Source organism: Oreochromis niloticus, linkage group LG23 (assembly GCF_001858045.2).
Source record: "Oreochromis niloticus isolate F11D_XX linkage group LG23, O_niloticus_UMD_NMBU, whole genome shotgun sequence".
NCBI classification, from domain to species: Eukaryota; Metazoa; Chordata; class Actinopteri; order Cichliformes; family Cichlidae; genus Oreochromis; species Oreochromis niloticus.
The window spans coordinates 44388428-44409188 of NC_031986.2; the positions used below are offsets into that span (position 1 = coordinate 44388428).

The window sequence follows — 20761 nt, forward strand, 5'->3', positions numbered from 1 at the left end:
AATAAGACGTGACTGAGTTGGTCACACATCTCTTTTTAGTCACATCGTAGTGCTCTGAACTCGAGGGTGAATCCACACACACACTCATGTTTAGATAATGACCGTATTAGAGGATAAATGGGCACTTGGTACTGCAGTAGCCTTTCAAGTGTGCTACAGGGAGGATCAGTAGACGTGCTACTGGCCAAATTATCATTCCAAAGTCTGAGAAGTAGCAAAGTCAATGACAGATTAAACTCAAACTGAGTCCACAGAGTGCTACTCATTGTACACTTGAAATTAAGCAGCAGCTGAGTCGAATGTTTAAACTTCCAAAAACAGAAGCACAAAGTCCTCTGGCTTACTCATTTCCTGTTCTACCTTCGACTGTGGCGTGGGCTTATAGGAAGTGGAAAGAAATGACCCCAAGTTGAATTGTTTGTCAGTCAGATGGGTTTGTGTTTGCTTTCATAGTTTCCTAACAATGCTGGGAGCTGGGGCGGGGGGAGGGATTTGGTCGACTAAATCCAGGTCAGCCACAGTCAGATGACCCTCCTGATCGGGTCAGAAACATCCACCATCCACCATTTGGATAAGAAGATGCGTGATTAAGACAGAAATAAAAAGACAGGAAATGTATCATTTTTAAAAAAGCTTTTGTATTAAATTTGTTGTGTCCGGATACAGAGACACGCACAAACACAATCCTATGTACACGAGTGAAAATAAAAACACTCACCACAGTCACAAGAGTAAAAATGCAACAAGAAAAGCACGTTTGAGTAAAATAAGTGCGACGGTTTCGAGGGGCTCGTGCTGCTTTTTGGTGGATTTCAGAATGAGTGAGATTTAAACTCGCCCTGAGATGAGGAGGGATTGGAGAAAATGGCATTTAAAGACAATTAAAGGATTTACTTCAAAGCCTTCCAAAAATGATGACGTTGGGCTTAAATGAATCTAACAAATGAGAAGTCGTCTAACAATTAAACCGGCAAAGAACTAAAATGACAACAGCCGCCACCTCGGCCTTCATTTTCACCAATAATGGGTTAGAACGATCAAGTGCACACCGTTTTCTGAAGTGTTGTTCCGGGGGAAAAAAAAAGAAAAAAAAAGTGCTTTTTAAGTAACACCAGTCCCTTCTTTTCTCTCTCTTTGGCAGAGCTGCTGCAGAAGAAGTTAAAGTTTCAGCAATCCTATCTGGGAATGCACAGCGCTTATTACACGGCTCAATTTCCAATTCTCTCACAGGTACACACACACACACACACACACACACACGCAGAATACAAAATGAGGCCGCAGCACAAAACAATCTCCCAGACAGGCTCAGTGATACAAAAACACACAGACAAAAAAAGGAAAGATGCCCATTATGCAAGGTTGGAGAGGGGTAGTAGTAACTACTCATATACTCCTTTGTAAGGAAGAAACAACATCACTTTCACTCCATTAGAAGGACTGGTATCGCGCAGACAGAGATGTTATCCCCATCTCATCACACGAGGCTGCCGTGTGGTGAAATGGAGTGGCTGCTCGACGGAGGCCGGCTCCCAGCCATTATGCCACCTCGGAGCGGGGAGCTATAATTGCAGTGGGAGAGCACAATCAGGTGCTGTGTTTGTCTCTGCTCTAATCTCCGCGCTCTGCCCGGTGCTCTTCACAGACACGGCGCTGCGGTTTTTCGCCCGGCCTTTCATCTGCCTGCTCACGGGGAGTCTTTTTAGTTGGGATCAGTCAGAATTTGAACTGGAGTTTTAGTGCTTTTAAGGATAAACGTGAGGCTCCCTAACCTGAAACACAGCTGACCCCGGACTACCGGCATCCATTATGGCGAGCAGTTCGACCGAGTTGGCGCTCAATTCCCTTCTGACAAAATGCCAGAGCAATCTTTGCACCTGGTGCCACATTGTGCACCGCCCTCACCACGATTTTTCAGGCTAGATGAGCGTCCAGGCGGCGAGACATTTGAGTCGGCGCAGAGGCAATCAACAACACACAGCACGCTCAAATTCCTTCGAGTTTATATCCCCCCCATGACCCAAATACTTTGCCTTTGTTGTGGTGGCTATAAACCAGGCTATTGGAAGCAAATGTGGGCTTATAAGTGGCTCCAAAACAAAAAGCCACGCTCCTCTACAAAGCAGAGTTCAGTGCATGATGGCGAGAGCCGCAAAATGCTGGCTGAGCAGGATTACTGCTGTCGTTCACATGGTTTCACTACAGTACAGCGCTTGTTTGGGATCGAGTGCAACACTACTTTCAGGAAAAAGCAAACAGACAGTAAAACTTCTTCTTGTCCTTGAAAATTCACTTTCTTCTTCTCCTCGTTGTGCTCCCAGACCCACTTTTGTCCATTTAACAGATACAGCTGGAGGCCTGTGCCTGGTTTCTTGCCTTTTTGAAGCGACAGAGAGAAAGCGAGCCCTTGGAACGAAGATAAAATATGCTATTTAAGGCACAGTTGTCAAGGCTATAGAGATAAGAGCATGAAGTTTTACATTCATTAAAAAGGAAGGCTGGAAAAAGAAATATACTTTGGACAAAGTTGCCGAGCAAATTTCGATGTTACAGTAAACGCAAACACAAACAAACAAAGGAAAAATAAAATTGTTCATGATCGTCGTCTCAAAAAAAGAAGAAATGCTTCATGGGGGGCGGGGGTGAGTCGAGGTAAACGAGCCTAACGCCGAGGCAGAGGTCAGAGGTTGCCTTCGTCGAGCATCTTATTGATCCCGTTACAGATCCTCTGCAGGTGGCCGCGATAAACCTCCGAGGGCCCGTACAGAGTCGCCAGGAAGTCACAGTCGGCGAAGTGATTGAAGACGTGGTTGACTCGCGAGTGGCTCTTGGCTGTCAGGTGGCGCCTGATGGCCTGGTGCAGCAGGTCGCGGCAATCATTCAAAATGGCGCTCATGACGCGGCGGTCAAAGGTGAACTCGATCTGGTGGAAACTGACCGCCGTCATGGCCAGAGTGTGGACCTTCTTCCTGCGAGGAGACAAGAGAGAGGAGATGCTGTCACTTTCTAATTCTGACCAGAGCAGCAGAAGTAAAAATAGAAAGTGCTGCCGCAGGAATTTCTGCAGAAAACTTTCACAACCCCCATATATTAGTTATAGTATTGTCCTGTGCAAAGCTCACATCTCCATGGTAATATAATAACCCTTCTCCGCACTGAGCACTTGTGTCAGCTTTGCGTCCCTCCGAGCTCAGTTTTACTGGAAACACACATAAACTGATGGAAATGTCCATTCCCTTAATTTGCTTCCATCAGCACACAGAAACGTCCTTTAACTGTACTTCTCCCCAGAATCACATCTTTAATGCTTCACAAGGCTTCCAACCTCCTGACCAACAATAGAACATGACTTATATTTCGCTCAGACACAGTCGAGTAACCGATCGTTTATTGCCATAATTTGAACCTCGGCAGCGATGAGGAATCTGCTGTAAGAGTTGCATCGCTTCAATAAAGAAAGAAAAAGAAATCAAAGGTAAAATGTAGCCATCGCTGTTAAAGAACCAGCAGGAGGGATTGATAAACTTCTGATTTTTTACAGATATTATTTCAGCAGATTTGTCTCTGACATACAAAATGGTGCAAAACAAAGTGTTGATAAAATAACCTTCAAATACTGTCCACAACAGAGGATGATCCCCATTCATTTCCTTTAAAGAAATACAACTGGTGCTCATTGTAGCATACGTAGTTGGTGCATATACCAACATGGACCCTAACATACCGTATTTTCCGCACTATAAGACGCACTTAAAATCCTTTAACTTTCTCAAAATTCGACAGTGCGCCTTATGTATGAATTCTGGTTGTGCTTACTGACCTTGGACCGATTTCATGTGGTACACAGCGCTCAAAAATCTGTCAAAAATGTGTTAGTACGACTTTGGTAAGCTACGACAGCTTGATGGATTGTCGGAGCATTACGGCTACCGTAGTCAGGAGCCTCGCGGAGTAATCTGGGTCCTAAACTCCGTCTCCTTCAGGTCCCAAAGTTAAACGAACACTGCAGCATCACTGAGAGTTAAAAACTGTCTAAATTCTTTCATCTTTAATAAAATGACCAGCATTGCTGCTTTACCAGGTGTAACAATTAAGTTTAACATCCAGGCATCCATGAAAACAGGATTTATTACATTTCACCGAGTTAGAAGTTAGCAGGAAGTTAGCTCGCTAGCTTCCACCTAAGCATGATATAGCATGTTCTGACAGAGATTTCTGGAAAGAATATACAGCTCTGCTGTCACTTCCAACATAAATGAAGACAGAAAACTAAACAGCAGTGACGTTTGTAGGGTTACTGAAGTTGGGCTAGCTGGTATATAATGATGTGCTCGCTAGCTACACAGCTATGTTAGCATAGCATGAACAGTGAAGCTGGAGGATGAACGCTAACTTTTTTCCACTCGATAAAAGTTAACGTGAGGGTTCCCGATGGTTAGAGACAAATGCAATCGCATGGCAGGATGCTGTAAACGGACCAAACTTCAGTCAGGAGAACAACTGAGATAATCCATCCACAATAAGAGGTTAGTCATTAATATACTGCAACAACATGGGAACAGAGCAGCTGCCAGAGAATTCAGCATTAATGAATCAATGGTACAGAAGTGGAAGAAACGCAGTTTTTGGCTTTCCCCATATTCCAAAACTGCTTCGTCTCTTCACTATTACCGTCGCTGCATAATTTGCAGATATTGCTTTCAACCACTGCGATGCTTTCGACCAAAACAGGCGCAGCTTGATGACACCATCAACATGTGCTATCGCGGTAGAGCGGTATTGTCAAAATCTCTACCGTTGGCTAAATTCATATAGTTTCTACCATATACCGTTTATACTGCGCACCCCTACAACACAGGATGATCCCCATTCATTTCCTTTAAAGAAATATAACTGGTGCTCATCTGTAGCATACGTAGTTGGTGCATCAACCAGCCTCAACCAACATGGACCCTAACATACTCACATACCAGGAAACTATAACATGGCTTCGAAGGAGAAGCAGCAAAGTTGTGCTTCAATCTAAACTGCCTCGCGTAGACATGAGAGTGATATATGACGATCGTCACCTGAAGTTCTCCACCAGCATCAGCTCCTCACTGTTGAACTGGTTGTTTCTGTAGAGCACTCCCAGCTTCACCACCATCTTGATCAAGTTCTTGATGATCTTCTGGGACTCTTTGCGGTTGCGGGTGTACTCCTTGGTGACGCGGTACAGCTCGTCCAGCACTTCGCTGCTGGTGTCGTCAATGAAGAGGTTGGCCACGCTCTTGGTGGCCATCTTGCTCATCAGCTTCTTCTGCGCCTGCAGGGCCAGGCTCTTGGTGCTGAAGGAGTCCATGGTCAAGTCTGGGTCGAGAAGAGACAGAGAGAACATCCTATCAAGCCACAGTCTTATCGATAAACTCCATCAACGTGAAAACATCTTTAAAGTTTCGTAAAATTGGCACAAATTGAGAAATAAAACAAGAACTGTTTCTTAGATATCCTCTTTGACCTTCTCATATCAAAAGCAAAATGAGCCAAGAATACCACACTGCCAGCACACAATGTGTGAAGATATTGCATATAGCATCCATGCTAATTCTGTTTAAACTGCGGGGCCGAGAACTGTCCGCTTTATCAGATAATGAGCCGTGGCAGCTGTCAAATTAGTCCCAGCAACCCTCTGGCTCGGTGCCTACAAGGTAGTTAGAGAAGAATGTGTCATTACGCGTGTGGGAGTAAAGTCAGTTACATCCCGACCACGCAAAGCGGGCAAAGTAATCCGAACGTCTCATCAGCTGAATGCACTGACGAAACAAGGTGAGCGTGTGTTAAAGTGAGCAGGAGGCAGACAGAGCCCACTCTGCACATGTGTGGATTTATTTATGTATGTCGTTTCTGAGTGTGTGTTTGTGTGGCAAGTGGGGTGACTCAGTGAAAGGCTGCGCCCGTGATAGAGGCTCATAAGGAGGGGGGGGGGAGGGGGGTCATCGGGTCTGCCGGCTTTCAGAGCCACGCTGAGGGGAGGGAGGGAGAGCGTGGCATCGTTTCAGCAGCCTTCTGCGGGTCACTTCTTTAGGCTTGAACAGTCTCCTTTCAAAGAAATAAAGCAACATAAATCAATTTTCCTGAGCACTCCCTCTCCAACTTTCGCAGATCTCCAAGGATAACCTCAGAGTGCACGAGCGTAAACAGGCACCGCAGTTATTTTCCACGCCTGCCTTATAATACCAGAGCAGGGGAAAGAATGAGGGTGAAGGAAGGGGCATCTGTGTTAGAAGTTTCATTTTGTTCGGACACGTTCAACATAGAGGTTCGCACTCTCAGAAATATATAGAAAAAAAACCTCTAAATGAAACTGAATACTGTGTTTGGCTTTACTAAAACAGTAAACAGACATAATCGTTGCAATCTGAGCTTCTCCTCTCTCTATACTTTAGTAGCCGGTCTCATCATGCCTGCATGCTGAGTGCATTTGAGCCTCTCTCTTTGAAACCGTTGGCCCTCATTGTGTTTATAAAGTGAGTATAAGTGATGGTGAGATGGCAGGAGTGCAGTGCAGAGTGTCCACTCAGTGCCTCAAACACCCAAAGAAGCATTTTATTCAAGTTACTGACCTATTTTATGTACACTAATTTAATTTCAGCACAGTGTGAGAGTCTGCTGCAGTTTCTCTCCTCTGCTCGCTGTTTCACTGGGACTCGTGATGGAGGGGTTGGGTGGACGCCACATCATGTAACATATTAATGTAACCCACAAGGGGGAGGTGAGCTAATGGCAGGAATTTATTTCTAAGTCTAAACCTTCATATAATAAAGATCCAGAGGTCCAGATCAGGGTTTGATATTTTTTTAGCCATTCCACTCGAGACAGTAACATTACTCAGTTGGTTTTGGTGTTTATATATCAGATATGACACATGCTGTGCTCATAATAGATCTTTAGGGCTACTGTGAAGAAACCACAGCAAATCTAAGCCGTATTTACATACAGAGCCAAAATACAAAGAGCTACCCGACTGTTAAAATGCACACCTGACGTGCATTTGAAGGGAAACCTGCTGCCGAGAAAGAGTTTTCCTCCTGCAGACTTGATCCAAACCCCAGTGTACAGCATGCTGTGTAGCAGAGATGCACATGTCATTGTTTTCTCCGCCTGTTGGCTGGGCAGGAAGTGGTCACAGCGTGCAGTTAAAAACGTGTCAATCTTTGCACGCTCAGATTAGGAGCTCTTGCAGACGCTGTGGTCACAGTGGCATCGTGATGCGTTTGCACCTTTGGACTGAAAGGGTGAATCTCTCACCTGCTGTTTGATGGATTTCCATGAAATTTGCACTAAATACTCAAAATTCCTGGAGGTACTTTAAAAATGTGTCTTTTTGGGAATATTCATGAAAATATGGTACAAATATTCCTGGTCCCTAAAAGATGACTGCACAACATTTCACAATCTTATACAGCACCGTCATCCATACAAATCTGTATTCATTAGCAGACGCCGCGTTTCTACATCATTATGAACATATAGCCAAACGATTAGTCTTTTGATTTTCTGCCTCATAAATGTATAATATTACTCAAATCTAAAGGCACCGATTTATTTCCAGTGTTTACTGCCGAGTATGTGCCATGAAAGCACGTAAAGAGTCTCCTTTGCTGCAGTTCGGCTGCAATTTATTTCCTAATAATTATGTAAAATTATTCTGCCGTAAACAGAGCACTGTAAACAGACCACAACACAAACACACAGGCGCCTCGGTTTTACATAAATAAATATTCCGATATACAGACAGGTGACAAACTAAACCAATAACGTGAACCGTCACCTACGCGGGGACTGAAAACGGATATGAAATTGTTCTGAGTGATCACCTTTATCCTCCTGATGAGTCATGCACGAGGGGAGTCTGTGAACAGCTTGATGATGAGTATGAAAATGATGTTGGTCATATGCTTGGCCTTTGCAGTCGCTAGATGTCAACAAAATTGAACACCTCCGGAAGATTTTGGACCGACGTGTTAGACGGCGGTCGGCGACCTCGTCGTCAAAACACCAAATGACAAAATATGTTTTAGAAAGGAAACAAGACTTTGAGGGCTGAGCTGTAAATGAAGCTGCAGCGGGTGGCCTGACACGTTAATGACACACTTTCAATTTAACGTAAATCACCCACATAAAGAGACCAACAAAGATTTATCCTATACTGTCATCTACGCTGTAGATATGTCATAAGCCAACCACAAACCCTTCTGAAACCCTCACATAGCTACACCCGAGCGACTGACTGGGTTTCTCCTGCAGACGTTTTTTTGAATGGTCAGGAGAGGATGGAGCGACTCAGAGGCGGAAATCCCATCTTCAACTATTGTTTTACCAGCGACGAGAGTAAACGGTGCCAACAGCGTTTGCCACTGCCGTAGGATCAGTTTGAGGCAGAGTTTCAGTGCAGATGTATGAATTAAGCTCAGCTTGTAGGGATCGAGACTGAAACCTCATTTTGCTACTGAAAAGTGTCCAAAACTACAAAGCACCAAACGTTGGGACTCCACTTTTGGCTCCTTTTTACTTTTAGTTTAAACTTTAATACTTTCAGCCCTTTGAGGCCAAATCTAAAATAAGACAAATCATTTTGTCTCATGAAAAACTGAAGCTAAGAAATCTTTTTGGAATATAATAATATCTTGGATTGTGAAGACTGCTAAAGTTTTATAGAGATAAAGGTCCAGTGTCAAACATCTTGACTTTTCTGGGATGTAAAACCAACAAAAACAGCTAAATTTAGTTCCCATCAAATCACCTGAGAATCAGCTGATTAAAAATGCATCATAACCTTTGACCCCACAGCTGTGCTTGTAAAGCATGAAGGTAAAAATTCTGCATGGCTTCATTAAATATACTGAAAGTGAGCTGATTCTGAAAGGCTCGTGTAGGAGGCAGCGACTGGTTTGTGTTCAGCTAAAACAAATCCAGGTCCGTTTTTGTTGGCTGACTAATCGGCTGATAAACTTATTTTCATCTGATTGTGTAAACTGATCGCGCAGAGCAAAAAATATGACAATGACTCGGCCAAATGTGAGGATTAGTGGGAAAACAATGCACATAAAGATGAGGCAAACATTTTCTACCTCCAGGAAAATAAAGTGGCTTCAATAGTCACACCCTCTATAAATCCTCTGACGAGCCACACGTCGCCGAACGCGTGGCTGCTGCACTGAAACAAATGTCCTGTTCGCATCATGATAAGTGATTACTCTTCACGCCATACGTCTCCACGTTAAAGAGGATTAACTGTAAACAAATACATGAACGGCAAATTGCCTCTCCGTAATAATCCGGATAACGTGCACACAAAGCGTGAGAGGTGCAATTAGTGCAGCAGACGCAGAGCGCTGACACGTCCCTGCTGGGTGACTTGTGACGTTTGCCGTCGTTGGTACTGGAAGGTAGCGCATCTGCTGCCTGCTACAGTGCGTGACTTTCATTCCTCCCTTCCTCTCTCTCTCTGCAATGCCTCTTGAAGAATATCAATAAGACTCCTTGGAGAGAGTGTCAGCAGGATGCTTCCCAGAGAGGAGACACACGAGGAGAGGCACAGACGATGGAGAGAAGAAGAAGAGGGGTGGAGGTTTGTTGTACATCAACCCTGAAACATGAGGGAAATGGGTGTAGGCGTTAGAACGAGGGGTCATTTATATACCGTCTCACACCAAATCTAGTTTTCACACCATCTTGTTCCAGGTGCTGGACATTTAATCCGGCCTCTCGCCGCGCTGATCAAGGATCACTGGCAGATCCCCATCGACCGCTTCACCGCAGTTGTAACTCTAAACTTGCCATGCTACGCTTGTTACAGAAAATCCTGCTCTGATGCAACGCATGTGAAATGGATAAGGATGAGAAAGACACTAATGATCAGAGAGACCCAAACAAACAAAAAATCTGAACTTGAAATCTTTATTTCTATGCAAGTGACAACTGGAAGAAAAGAAACATCACTTTGTCCTGTTGACATGAGTTAATCACAGAGGACGGCCTCAACAGAAGATGCACTTATGAGAACACACGTCTGCATCAGCCTCCTTCCTCTCTCTGCCTTCGCTGATGGATGTATGAGAGTTTCGAAAAGTGCAAATGGATAATGGGCAGACGCTGTTTTCAGGCTCAAGGGTGATTTCATGGCGCTCATTAAGTTACACTTTTGCTGCAGATCTGAGGCGTCGTAGCTGTCGACTCTCCGAGGCCTGCCAACAAGCTGGCGAAAAGAGGAAAGGGAGGAAGGCAAGAAGTGGGAAGGGTGGAGGGTTCGCCTGTCGTACCCGTATACACAAACAATTCAAATGTCTGGCTCTCAGCATTGTCTGCCTCCGATTTCACTCGAGGCTTAAGAGTGACAAAACAGACTCCTGACACTCTTATCTCGAGGACGGAAGGATATCCTCACTCCGGCTCCTAGTCCCCGCCCAAAGCTAAAGGTTTTGCAAAAACATGCTCTCAAGGGACAAGCGATGAAAAGGTTTTTGATTCAAATCCTATTTTTCTTCTGTGACTCTGCAGCACCAAAGCGCTTAGTGCCAAATCTAAATGGCCTGTGAAGCGCGGCGGCGTCCAGGGACAGCCCGCCAACCCCGACACGGCGTCTCCGTAGTATTTAGAGGCAACATTTTAACGGATTTAAGGCAAAACAAGACATGACAGCGGCAAATCCTGCTGAGTATTGTGGCAAAGTGTTCGAGCCACAGTCATCAGTGCACGCAGACAGAGGAACAAACATCTGCTCGCTAACACACGTTACTGATAGGCCGACTTACTGAGCAGCTGAACATGAAACGAAAACAAAGACAGATTGCAGCAGCCGAGAGCTCAGCACTTATAATTGCAGCAGTTAGACAAGTCACAAACTCATATCCTCACTCAGAATGAGCTGCACTCGCTCATATAGACACTGAGCAAAAAACTCAAAGCAAAGATGACTCATGGGAAATGAAACCAGACCCCACAGAGTGTCGGATTGATGTCTCAAGACAATAAGGGAGCCTGGGTAATGAACCCAGGGACGCGCTCGCTCTCTCCCGCCTGCAGGTGCAGACAGGCCTGTCAAGCCTGCGAGGCAGCCTGGCTGAAGGATCATGGTGAAAAGAAGCTGTGAAGACTTAAAAAAAAAAAATGACCTTCCCGTCCCACCCCTACTCCTCAGAGGACTATTAAAGCCGGATAGCCACCTTTATTATCTAGATTTAGTTTCCTTTGTTTGAGTTTCAGGGCAGGTGAAACCGCTGTCTGCAGTGGAGACACGGCAGCTAAAAGCTTCTCCAGGTCATCTGGGAAAAGGGGAATAAGTGGGATGACAACTCCTACTGGCTGTCACTTTCAGTTAGTGTTTCTGTAATGTGGCCACTGTGACCTTTTACACTGATATAGAGAAGACGAGCTGTAAAGACAGCAACAAGATCTTGATGTAGTGGCTACAGCCTCGATGCTCCAAGTAACCAATTAAATGCCACAATTTAAAATACACTTTTTTTTTTTTTTATTCACTATAGTTGGAGTTGATGATGATATAAATAATAACTCATCTGGCAGAATGAAAATGTGTCAACACTAATGATCAGGGGTCTTTTTTTTTCTTTAAGGAGGCCAAAAGTCACAAGGACTAACCAAAAAAAAGAAGTTCATTGGACTTTGAACCAGACTCTGATATGAGCCGATGCTAACATCCTACAGTCGGCACGGTGTCGCCCATATTTGGGTATGTCATTGCTATTTTGAAACCAGATGTGCCAACTGAGAGATGGGTCAGACTCGCAGCACAAATTTGGCTTCCGGAAGTGAAGGACTGTGGGGATGCAACCTAAGAAGGCGCGCTTGTGTGCAGCACACCAAACAAAAAGAAAACCCAACATAACAAAACACAAGCGTGTGTTGCATAGGCCGAATGCTAACTGGCTGGAAAAACAGCATTAAAAGAACAATAAGCAGCTGCAGCGGACACTCAAGTTTCACCTCAGCTCTTTGTATAAGTGCCTGAAGAACAGGCCAAACTAAAGTACGTTTGTTTGTGATACTGCCCCCTGGTGGCAGTAAACAGCTGCAACACAAAGCTGTGCGTAGGTTCTGTGCTGGACCGAAGCATATCCACGCCACTCCTGACTGTGAAACCGCTCATTAGCATTTGTGAGCTGTCAAAGAAAAGTCGTTTACAGAGGTTGTGTAGTTGTTGGTTTTCGCAAATACGGATATTGCCCCCTGGTGGCCATCAACATTAATTAATTTAAACTTAATTGTTGCTTTCACGTTTCAGAGCTGGAATCTGTGTCTATATTTTATACCATCTGTGGTTCCAGTGGTTTTTTAAAAAGAAGATCCTGAACCTAATCAGAAAGTGATACTTGTAGCTGAAAAATAATGTAAAAAATAATTTGTCCCAAAAATCTAATATCTATCAGGCTCTGATTTCAGTGAGCCCAAGGAAAAAAAACAACAACAACAAACAGTTTAGTGCAGAAAATTTCAAATTATGCAACTTCCAAATTTATAAAACAAAGAAAATTTACAAAATCTTCACAGTGGAAACAATCACCGTTTAGCTTAACCTGAGGGCTGATGCATTATTGAGGGCCTAACCCTAAAACTATCACAATATATCATTTTTCAAGGTTCTAAAGAAATTTCCATAAAGCCCCAAAAACTGGAAATCTAATCAAAACTTTTTACATTTTCCCAACAAAGGGGATAATTATTAACATTAGTTCAGCATTATTTGATTTGCACGTGTTGTTTTATGGTCCACACGTGCTACTTGACACAAACATGTTTTTGGCTTTAGGATGAAACATTTAGGATGAAACCAACATGATACGAGCGTGGCATTGCTTTTCCAAAGGGGAGCGTTGTTCAGGATCCAGGCTGCAGCCTCAGCATCCGCTATACTCACCTGTCAATCAAACTAAAGCTGAGGTGTGACAGGTGAGAAAGAGGGGGAAATTGGATACACCTGTAGCTACCGCCCACTCTAACCCGTGGCGTCGTGCCTCACGAGGAAGAGGAGGTCACAGCTACCAAAATACCACCACTTTAATACCTCCTGCCAATCTAGACAGCTTGTTGGATACTGATAAGAGCCAGCATAAAGAGAAAAACCAGTGAAAGATGTGTTTCTACACTGCTTGGCCACCAAAAGTTGCTAAAAAAGCTTTGGCAGAGTCTGTAGAACTTTCCATGACACTTCATCCTCTAAGTGATTGGTTGATGGCAGCAGAAAATGTCACGACTTTCATGCTCTTCAGGGATCACTAGTCACATGGATTGGGGCACTGTGACCCTGAAAAAGACAACTCCATCAGCAGAGAGAAATCTTCACCGCTTCAGGATGGAGGCGATTACTGAAGAGACATAAATCATACTGAATTGTGCACTGCACAACAACAAAAAACAGCCCCATTACCTGCTCTCCACTGCATCACGTGTGTCGATAATTACCTCTGGCATTTCTCACTAACTATTTTTATCTGCTGCAAACACAAAATAATACGTCCAGGTGTATTAAACACAGGAAGACTCTTTCCCGGTTTTAGTTCTCACCTTTCCAAAAGCATAAACCTCGGCGAGCACGGCAGGTGACCTTTACCACATCCTCTACCACTCCAAATCGCTCCTCTCCTGTCATTTCCTGCTGTAGTCGTCCAAGTAAAATAACAGATACCAGAAAAAGACAAAAAGTGCTACAAACAGGATCGATATTTTTATCGTTTTTTTAATAAATAGCAATTTATTCTTAAGAGTTTTTAGTCTTTTATTTGCCTTTTTGGAAAAATTATTTTTTGTTGCTCTCCAACGGATTAAATAGTCCATTCAGATCCAAACCAACTGTAGTGCAAAAGCTGTGCAATCAAAAAGCACTTGATTGCACAACTGACGGCATTCAGCTTTATGAGGCGCTTTTTAATTCAGGATTACTTACTGGTTATTTCCAGTAATCAGCAGTTAATTGTAATATGAGAGCAGCAGTGCAAGGTTAATGGCTTCCCTGCATTTTGTGGTGCATTTTGCATTACGCATTACAGTCGAGCATCAACATAAGGAGTGGAGTCGAGACTTCTCCAACACAGTGGCAACAAAAAATCTGCATGATAACCATCACAAAGCATTTATTGCATGGCTGCCGGACTTGACTGGATGACGACCTGCTGTGTACACACTGTGGCGTGTTATATTTGCTTTCTTGCCTCTGGTTAAACTTCCACAAGTTATTAAAAAAAAAAAAAAAAAAAAAAAAAAAGGGATCCAGTGTACCAGCGTTTCCATTTAAAAGCCTCATAAAACTGCAGAGCTGCAAGAAAAACAAAGTGTCAAGTTTGGGGGGGGAAAAAACCCAAAACATTAACGATGTCATTAAATTGATTTTTTTGTGGGAAATCTTGAATGAAAGGCAAAAAAAAAGGTTTCTCTACACATTCTCCCCAGCTGTATGATATAATCTGTCTCCACTCTGAGATACAATAGACAATCCAGGTTGTTATATAAGGTACATCCGTGCTTTGTGTTATGAGAGTAACCACTCAAATGAGCTCCAATGGAGCCACTCAACTGTTGGGGGAATCAACAGCAGGATTTCAGGACAAGTGAACGCTGCAATTTCATCTTTCATCAACTTTTGCACTGTTTGTCTCGCTCTTCTCTTGAGGTGTTGCATAACAGAGGAGGTGCTGACTGCTAATAGGCGAGCCAGAGCTGGGAACATTGTACGTGCTAACAGCTGTATGTCTGCGTAATGATGCCCTCTCTGCTCGCACTCATCCAGCTCAGCACTGCTGACATGAGGAGCCATAATTGCACGCAGAACACGCGGATGGGGGCACATACATGCAACATGCATGCTTTGAATGGCGAGCCCTCTGCTTCCCACACAGTCATCTCTGAAGACTTGTGCAGATTTGCTGAGAAAGGAAGCAATCAATGCCTTTCGCTCAGAAACCGTACTCCAACCCACCCCCCATTTTTTTTCCTTTTTAACACTTTCCTCAGATCTGCCAGAGCCCGGTCGACAATTAATAATTAACGCATCGGCACATAATGGATCGGGAATTAATAATTCAGTCTGCCGATATGGACTAAAATAGACTAAAGGCTAAGAGCAGTCTGCTGTGGAGCAACAGGTTCAGGCAGACACGTGGGATACGGATAAAGGGTGGGCCGTCAGCGCATACAGTAAGCGACAGCAACTGCGAGCTGCTGGCAATAATTTAGGAACATCAGTCAGTGTTACGCATGTGTAATAAGGCTGGGAATACAGTCGCTGCCGCGCTGCCTGGGGGCCAGCACAGCACTCACTGACAACATTTGTTCTTGCATTAAAATGCATAAGTGGGTAGTTGTTTTAACTTAGAGCCCAGTTAATTTGGACGAACGTGCAAAGAGAAAGACTGGCAACAAATCGAGAGGAAAAAACAGCCCACTTGTTACTTTGCTTTAACTGGCGTGTTTCAGTTTTAATGATGTATTATTTATCATGTTAACACCGCTGCAAATAATGCAGGACATAATCAAGCTGCTCGTGCTGTGACTGATGTCCGGGCCTGTGACATTTTAATTAAGGCCACCATAGGAGTACGACACATTATGACTAATTTGCCTTACCTCAGAGCCCAGAGAGCATAATTTGCTAACTTGATGTTTAATAAAAGGAGCGCCTGGCTGTAAGAACAGCAGGGCTGAGGATTAGTGACAACAGAGGGGTCACCGGCACGAGAGGATAGGATTTTGTCATAACTAATACCGTCCCTCGCTGCCTGTACTTCAAGTAACGTCACGATATTTTCAGGTCATACAGCTCTGGCCTTTCATGCAGAATCACGTACTCTGAGTTCGGGGTTTTAGCGGCCACCTGCGTGCTCAGCTGAGCTTCGCAGCCCAGTAAAAGAAAGGTCAAACACCTCTCTTGTCTTGTTAATGAGTTACCATGGCGTCTCCTCAGCAGGACCAACAGTGTCTCTGGGATTACTGCTGCAATTTCATGCACTGCCCTTAATAACACTGCATGGGGAATGTTGAGCAACGTGACTGCATTGTCCTGCTCTACAAGACACGCAAAGGAGGGGATGTGCACAGATAGAGTTACACTGAAATACAAACAGATGAGGCTTACCAGCGTCTGCTTAATCCTGCTGGGAAAGCATTTTATATTATTGATTGTCTTTCAAAAAAAAAAAAAAAAATCATACAGTATAAAAAAACAATGAACACAAAAGCCACGATTAATGAGGAAAACATATTTATAGTTCTTAAAACCTGCCATGAATTATTCTTGCAGCTGTCTGTGGCAATGGAAGCCACTATGATTACTTTACAGCTATAACTAATGATTATTCTCATTATTGATTGTTACACTGATTAACCAATTCATCTTGCATACAGCAAAACCTCAAAAATAATGATCCCACTTCCCAAACACTCGAGGTGGTTTTGCTTTGTATGACCAGTGCACAACCTGCTGCAGGCATTTCATTTAGAAAATGAAGGCAATCGCTTCAGGGATTTATGGAAAGGTTATGACCTGTTATTGGAAAATAGTCCAGAAAAATGCCCATCATCATTTCTAAAGAGTAAGAGGAGATAAATATAGCCAATTAAATATGCAGTTTAGGAGGATTTAAAGGCACAGTCTCCACCTTTCCCTTTTCAAATACAGCAGGTGTTGAAATGAGGTCCTGCAGTTACTCTCTATTGTTCATTCTTCCTCGGCTCACTTGTTGCAGTTGCCACCAACAACGAAGCTACAAAGGAAGGCCTTGCAACTAAAAGAGAGCAGGTCGAAAAATGCCAAATCATTTTTTGCTTGTGCAAGGAGCGACGGACCTCCAAGTCCTAATCCAAGGCCATATTTCATTTAACATGCCTTCTGAGGCTCAGCGTGGTAATGTGTGCTGCCACTGCACAGTGAAGCTATTCATCCACCCCCTGGCCTTGTCATGGAGAAAAGCTTTACAATGTAAACATAGTAATGTGTTACAAAACATGTCAGTGTTTGGAAACATGTGTGTTAGAGGGTTTTTTCCACAGTTTTGATTTTGATATGCTGAGGATTAGACTGAGGCTAATCCTCAGCATACAAACGACTAAAAGCAGTTCTACATGTCCTCCAGCTGCTTAAAACATCAGGTCAGCATAAGCCTCAGCTGGCTTCGAGCAAAATACAAGAGAGGTACACAAGATATGAATCAAAGAGTTTGATATTTGGGTCAATTTACAGAAATATGAACAATATACGTACAGTATTGTGCAAAAGACTTAAGCCACCCACCATTTCTTTATATTGTGCATTCACAAAGATGCAAATTAGAAAACAGAACGCACAATTCTAATGAACTTGAAAGTCAATATTTGGTATGATCACCTTTATTCTTCAACGCAGCTTACTTAGGATTTATTTAAGTTGTCGTCAGGAATAGTTCTCCAGGCTTCATAAAGGATATCTCAAAGCTCTCTCTTTTAGATGTTGGCTGCCTTTTTTTTTTAATGTCCTCTCATCCCACACTGCTTCAATAATGCTGAGGTCTGAGCACTTGGGAGGCCAATCCACGATGAAGTGTGTTTCGTATCCAAGTATGCCTTTACTCCATTTCCAGAAGGTTCTAGAAGGAGCAAAATCTAATGACAAACTTCTACATTCATGATTCAATCACAGCCTCCACTGTGTGTGCAGGTACTCTCTGTTGCACTGCTTTCCCGACCTTCCCCATAATTGAACCAAAGAATTCGAATCTGTAGTCTTTGCTCCATAAGATCTGTTTGGCTTTTTTAATTTGGCACACCAGCCAACCCGTATACATAACTGTTGCACATCTCTCCTGACCTCCATACGCATCTGTGTACTTCATCATATCGATGAAGAACTGTTACCACTGCAGTTCTTGGAGTTCTTTAAAAATGACTTATTGACAGTCACCTTCCACTGAGACAATTTCTGATGAGGCTTCAGCAAACAGTAGCTGGATCGATTGAAGGCCCAGATGCATCTCTCTGGTCTTTTGTCAGGTATTTGCAGTATTTCCCCCTCACTATTTCTTAATACTGTTGAACTACTGTAGGTAGTTTTTATTTTTAAGTCTGCCACTTCTGCTTTTGCCCTCCACATGCCTCAGACTTTAAGGACTCACTGCAGACCATGTCAAGATATGCCAGGTTTACTGCTAATCGCTCCTGCTGTATCAAAACTACCATTTTAGGCCTTTGAAACTGTGTTTAACAAATGATGTGTTGTTACTTAACAACCTGTGCAAAAAAGTGCCCAAAGATACAATTTAAAATTGGTTCTCTGCCAAGTTGTCTGTCATGTGTAGACACAATACTGGTTTGTCCCTTGATTTTGGTTCCTTTTTTGTGGTTGTATGATTCACAAGTCAGTGCTGAGTGGTTCAACAAAAAGGTACAAGGACTGGGCTTAAAACGCAGCCAGTATCCAAAGGAGAACTGTGACCGTCAGGAGACTAGTTCTCCAGACTACTTTGAAAAAGATTACAAGATGGCACAGGTCCTTGTAAACAAAATGATCAAAACATTAGTGGCAGCTCAGGACTTTTGCACAGTCCCACTAAAGTGTGTACTATATGGTTACTAATAAATGTTAATGTCTTCCCATTAAATCCAGCAAACATGGTTTAAAGCCCCACAAAGGTCTGAAACATGGGCGGCTGGTATAACACACCACCCCCACAGTCAGAGCTTCAGCGGTGCTTTCTCATTACCAATCAATGACTAATAAACGCAGACACATAATCCTAATGATCATCCACATGGTGAAGCACAAACTCTGTTTATCTTTCATTTCTCGCACCGTGTCCACATCTTATTAAACCAACAACCCGTGCAACTCTATTTCACTTCGGAAACAGTCCGTTAGCCGCTAAATCTCTTATCAAACGCTATTTAAAGTATCCCAATCACGCACGAACTGATTGGCCGTTACTTCCGCTGAGCTCGAGCCAAACATGGAGGCTGTCAAACACGTAAAGAAACGCAGAAAACAAAACAGCTCTCATCAAGTCCGTGTTTGTCCGAGGAGGAGTGGAGGGGGGAGCTGGTTTAACCACAGGCCGCTGAGCGCTGGGATGTTTAAAAACTGCTCGACCGTTGAGGTGGGACTCACCTTACTCTCAGCTTCACGGGGACACAGGAGCGGTCAGCCAGCCAGATGACAGCAAGTTAGTACTGTGAGCGAAATGTCTCAAGTCTTCATCCTGGCAGAGGCGATAAAGTCACTTCACAGCATATTTAGGTTTTCTTCCACTTGTTTTGCTGCGTGTGGGCTGTGAAACGTCCCGTCCTCGCTGCTGTTTAATTCAGTTTTTGTTCTGTAACCGTGGACTCGGCACAGATGTGTAAATTATTGAACGCGTGTTTTCTTCCCTCGGCTGCTGCGCGATCAGTTACCACAGTTTGTTGTAACTCGAGTCCTCCCACTCGTAAAAAAAAGTTTCAAACTTGAGAGGCACTTGGAAATCACCAGATTGATGTGGGCTCGGACCAATGGAGGAGCAACGAGGGGGAGTGGTCCAAGCCCAATCAGGCCGAAAGAAAAGGGCCATTTACAGCCAGCACAGTCCCTGCCCCCGTGCAGGGCTTCCAGTAATTATCCTCGTCCAGTTCCCAGTCCCAAGGCTGAAAATTTCCCAGAGGAAACGGTGTTAAGGGAACAATGAGCAGGAACTGTGGGGAGCAGCTTTTCTATCAGGGTCAAAATAATAAATAGTCTATAATGTGTCTTTTTTACATAAACGCAGCCTGCTTTGGTGCTTCTGGTGACAGTTTTTGCAGACAAATGTGCAAAACTGTGCTGAGAGCATGATGTCGGGCCAATGATCCTGATGTGAGAGAGGGGGGAAACTATCAGCGGATGTTTTCAGGACAGGGGAAGTGTTTCCCCGTCTGTCTAATGAGGATACAGAAATTCCCAAGGTCATATCCTTTTTGGATTGTTATGTTAAGACAATAGTTTATTTTATATATATGATGTAGGCCTGATACTCTTGCACTTGCAGTGCTATGCTCAGGAAAACCTTTTTTTTGACAGCCAGGTGTGATTATTGAGGTGTTATCTTACTGAGCTACAAGAACATTTTTGTATAATCTCATTTACTGTAAGATTTGTGCTTCTATGGGATAAGTCTGTCACAATGAGAAAAAATGGAACAGTTGTAGTGGTGAGATTGATCTGGAGCGTCCTCTTGTGGTATAATGTGAGAAATTACTCTGTAAGCTGAAGACCTCTGCAGAAATGCACACAAAGTAAATTGTGTGCTGTTTTTCTTCCATTAGTAGTAAGTGGTGCAGAGAGTGGTCGGGATTATCTGTGATAGAAGGATCCTGAAAAGAGTCCAGGTTGATGCTGCTGTCCTAGCAGACAAAGGACACTAAATCTGCATCATTTTGCTGCACACATTCAAGCATCTCAGCTTCCTTAGGCGATAGGCCATGCTCATATCTTTCTTGTGTACAGCATCTGTGTTGGTCTTCCAGTTCAGCCTATTGCCAGTGTGGATGCGTAGGTGCCTGTACTCCCTGCAACTCATCACCATCCTGTCCCAGGATAGACACGGGTCATGAAGTCAATCGTCATCTCTCCGCTCTTATTTACTTCCAGAAGCAGGTGATTCCTCCCAGACAATTCAGCAAAATCGTCCACTTGTGTTCTGTTGCTTGCTCATCACTAAAATACAATACATCCAACTCCTGCAGAGTCATCAGAGTATTTCTGTAGGTGCCGTGACCCGGAGTTGTACTG

At 43.7% G+C, this 20761-nt stretch overlaps 1 protein-coding gene across 1 annotated transcript; it reads right to left on the reverse strand.

The window, feature by feature from the left end:
* Positions 1 to 627: 627 nt before the first annotated feature.
* On the reverse strand, positions 628 to 19950 carry tnfaip8l1 (tumor necrosis factor, alpha-induced protein 8-like 1). The gene is made up of 3 exons (XM_003440023.5): positions 19127 to 19950; positions 5070 to 5349; positions 628 to 2969 (listed from the first exon to the last, which is right to left on the reverse strand). The coding sequence occupies exons 2-3, from the start codon at positions 5339 to 5341 to the stop codon at positions 2681 to 2683; spliced, it is 561 nt and encodes a 186-aa protein (XP_003440071.1). The 5' UTR covers positions 5342 to 5349; positions 19127 to 19950; the 3' UTR covers positions 628 to 2680.
* Positions 19951 to 20761: the final 811 nt, after the last annotated feature.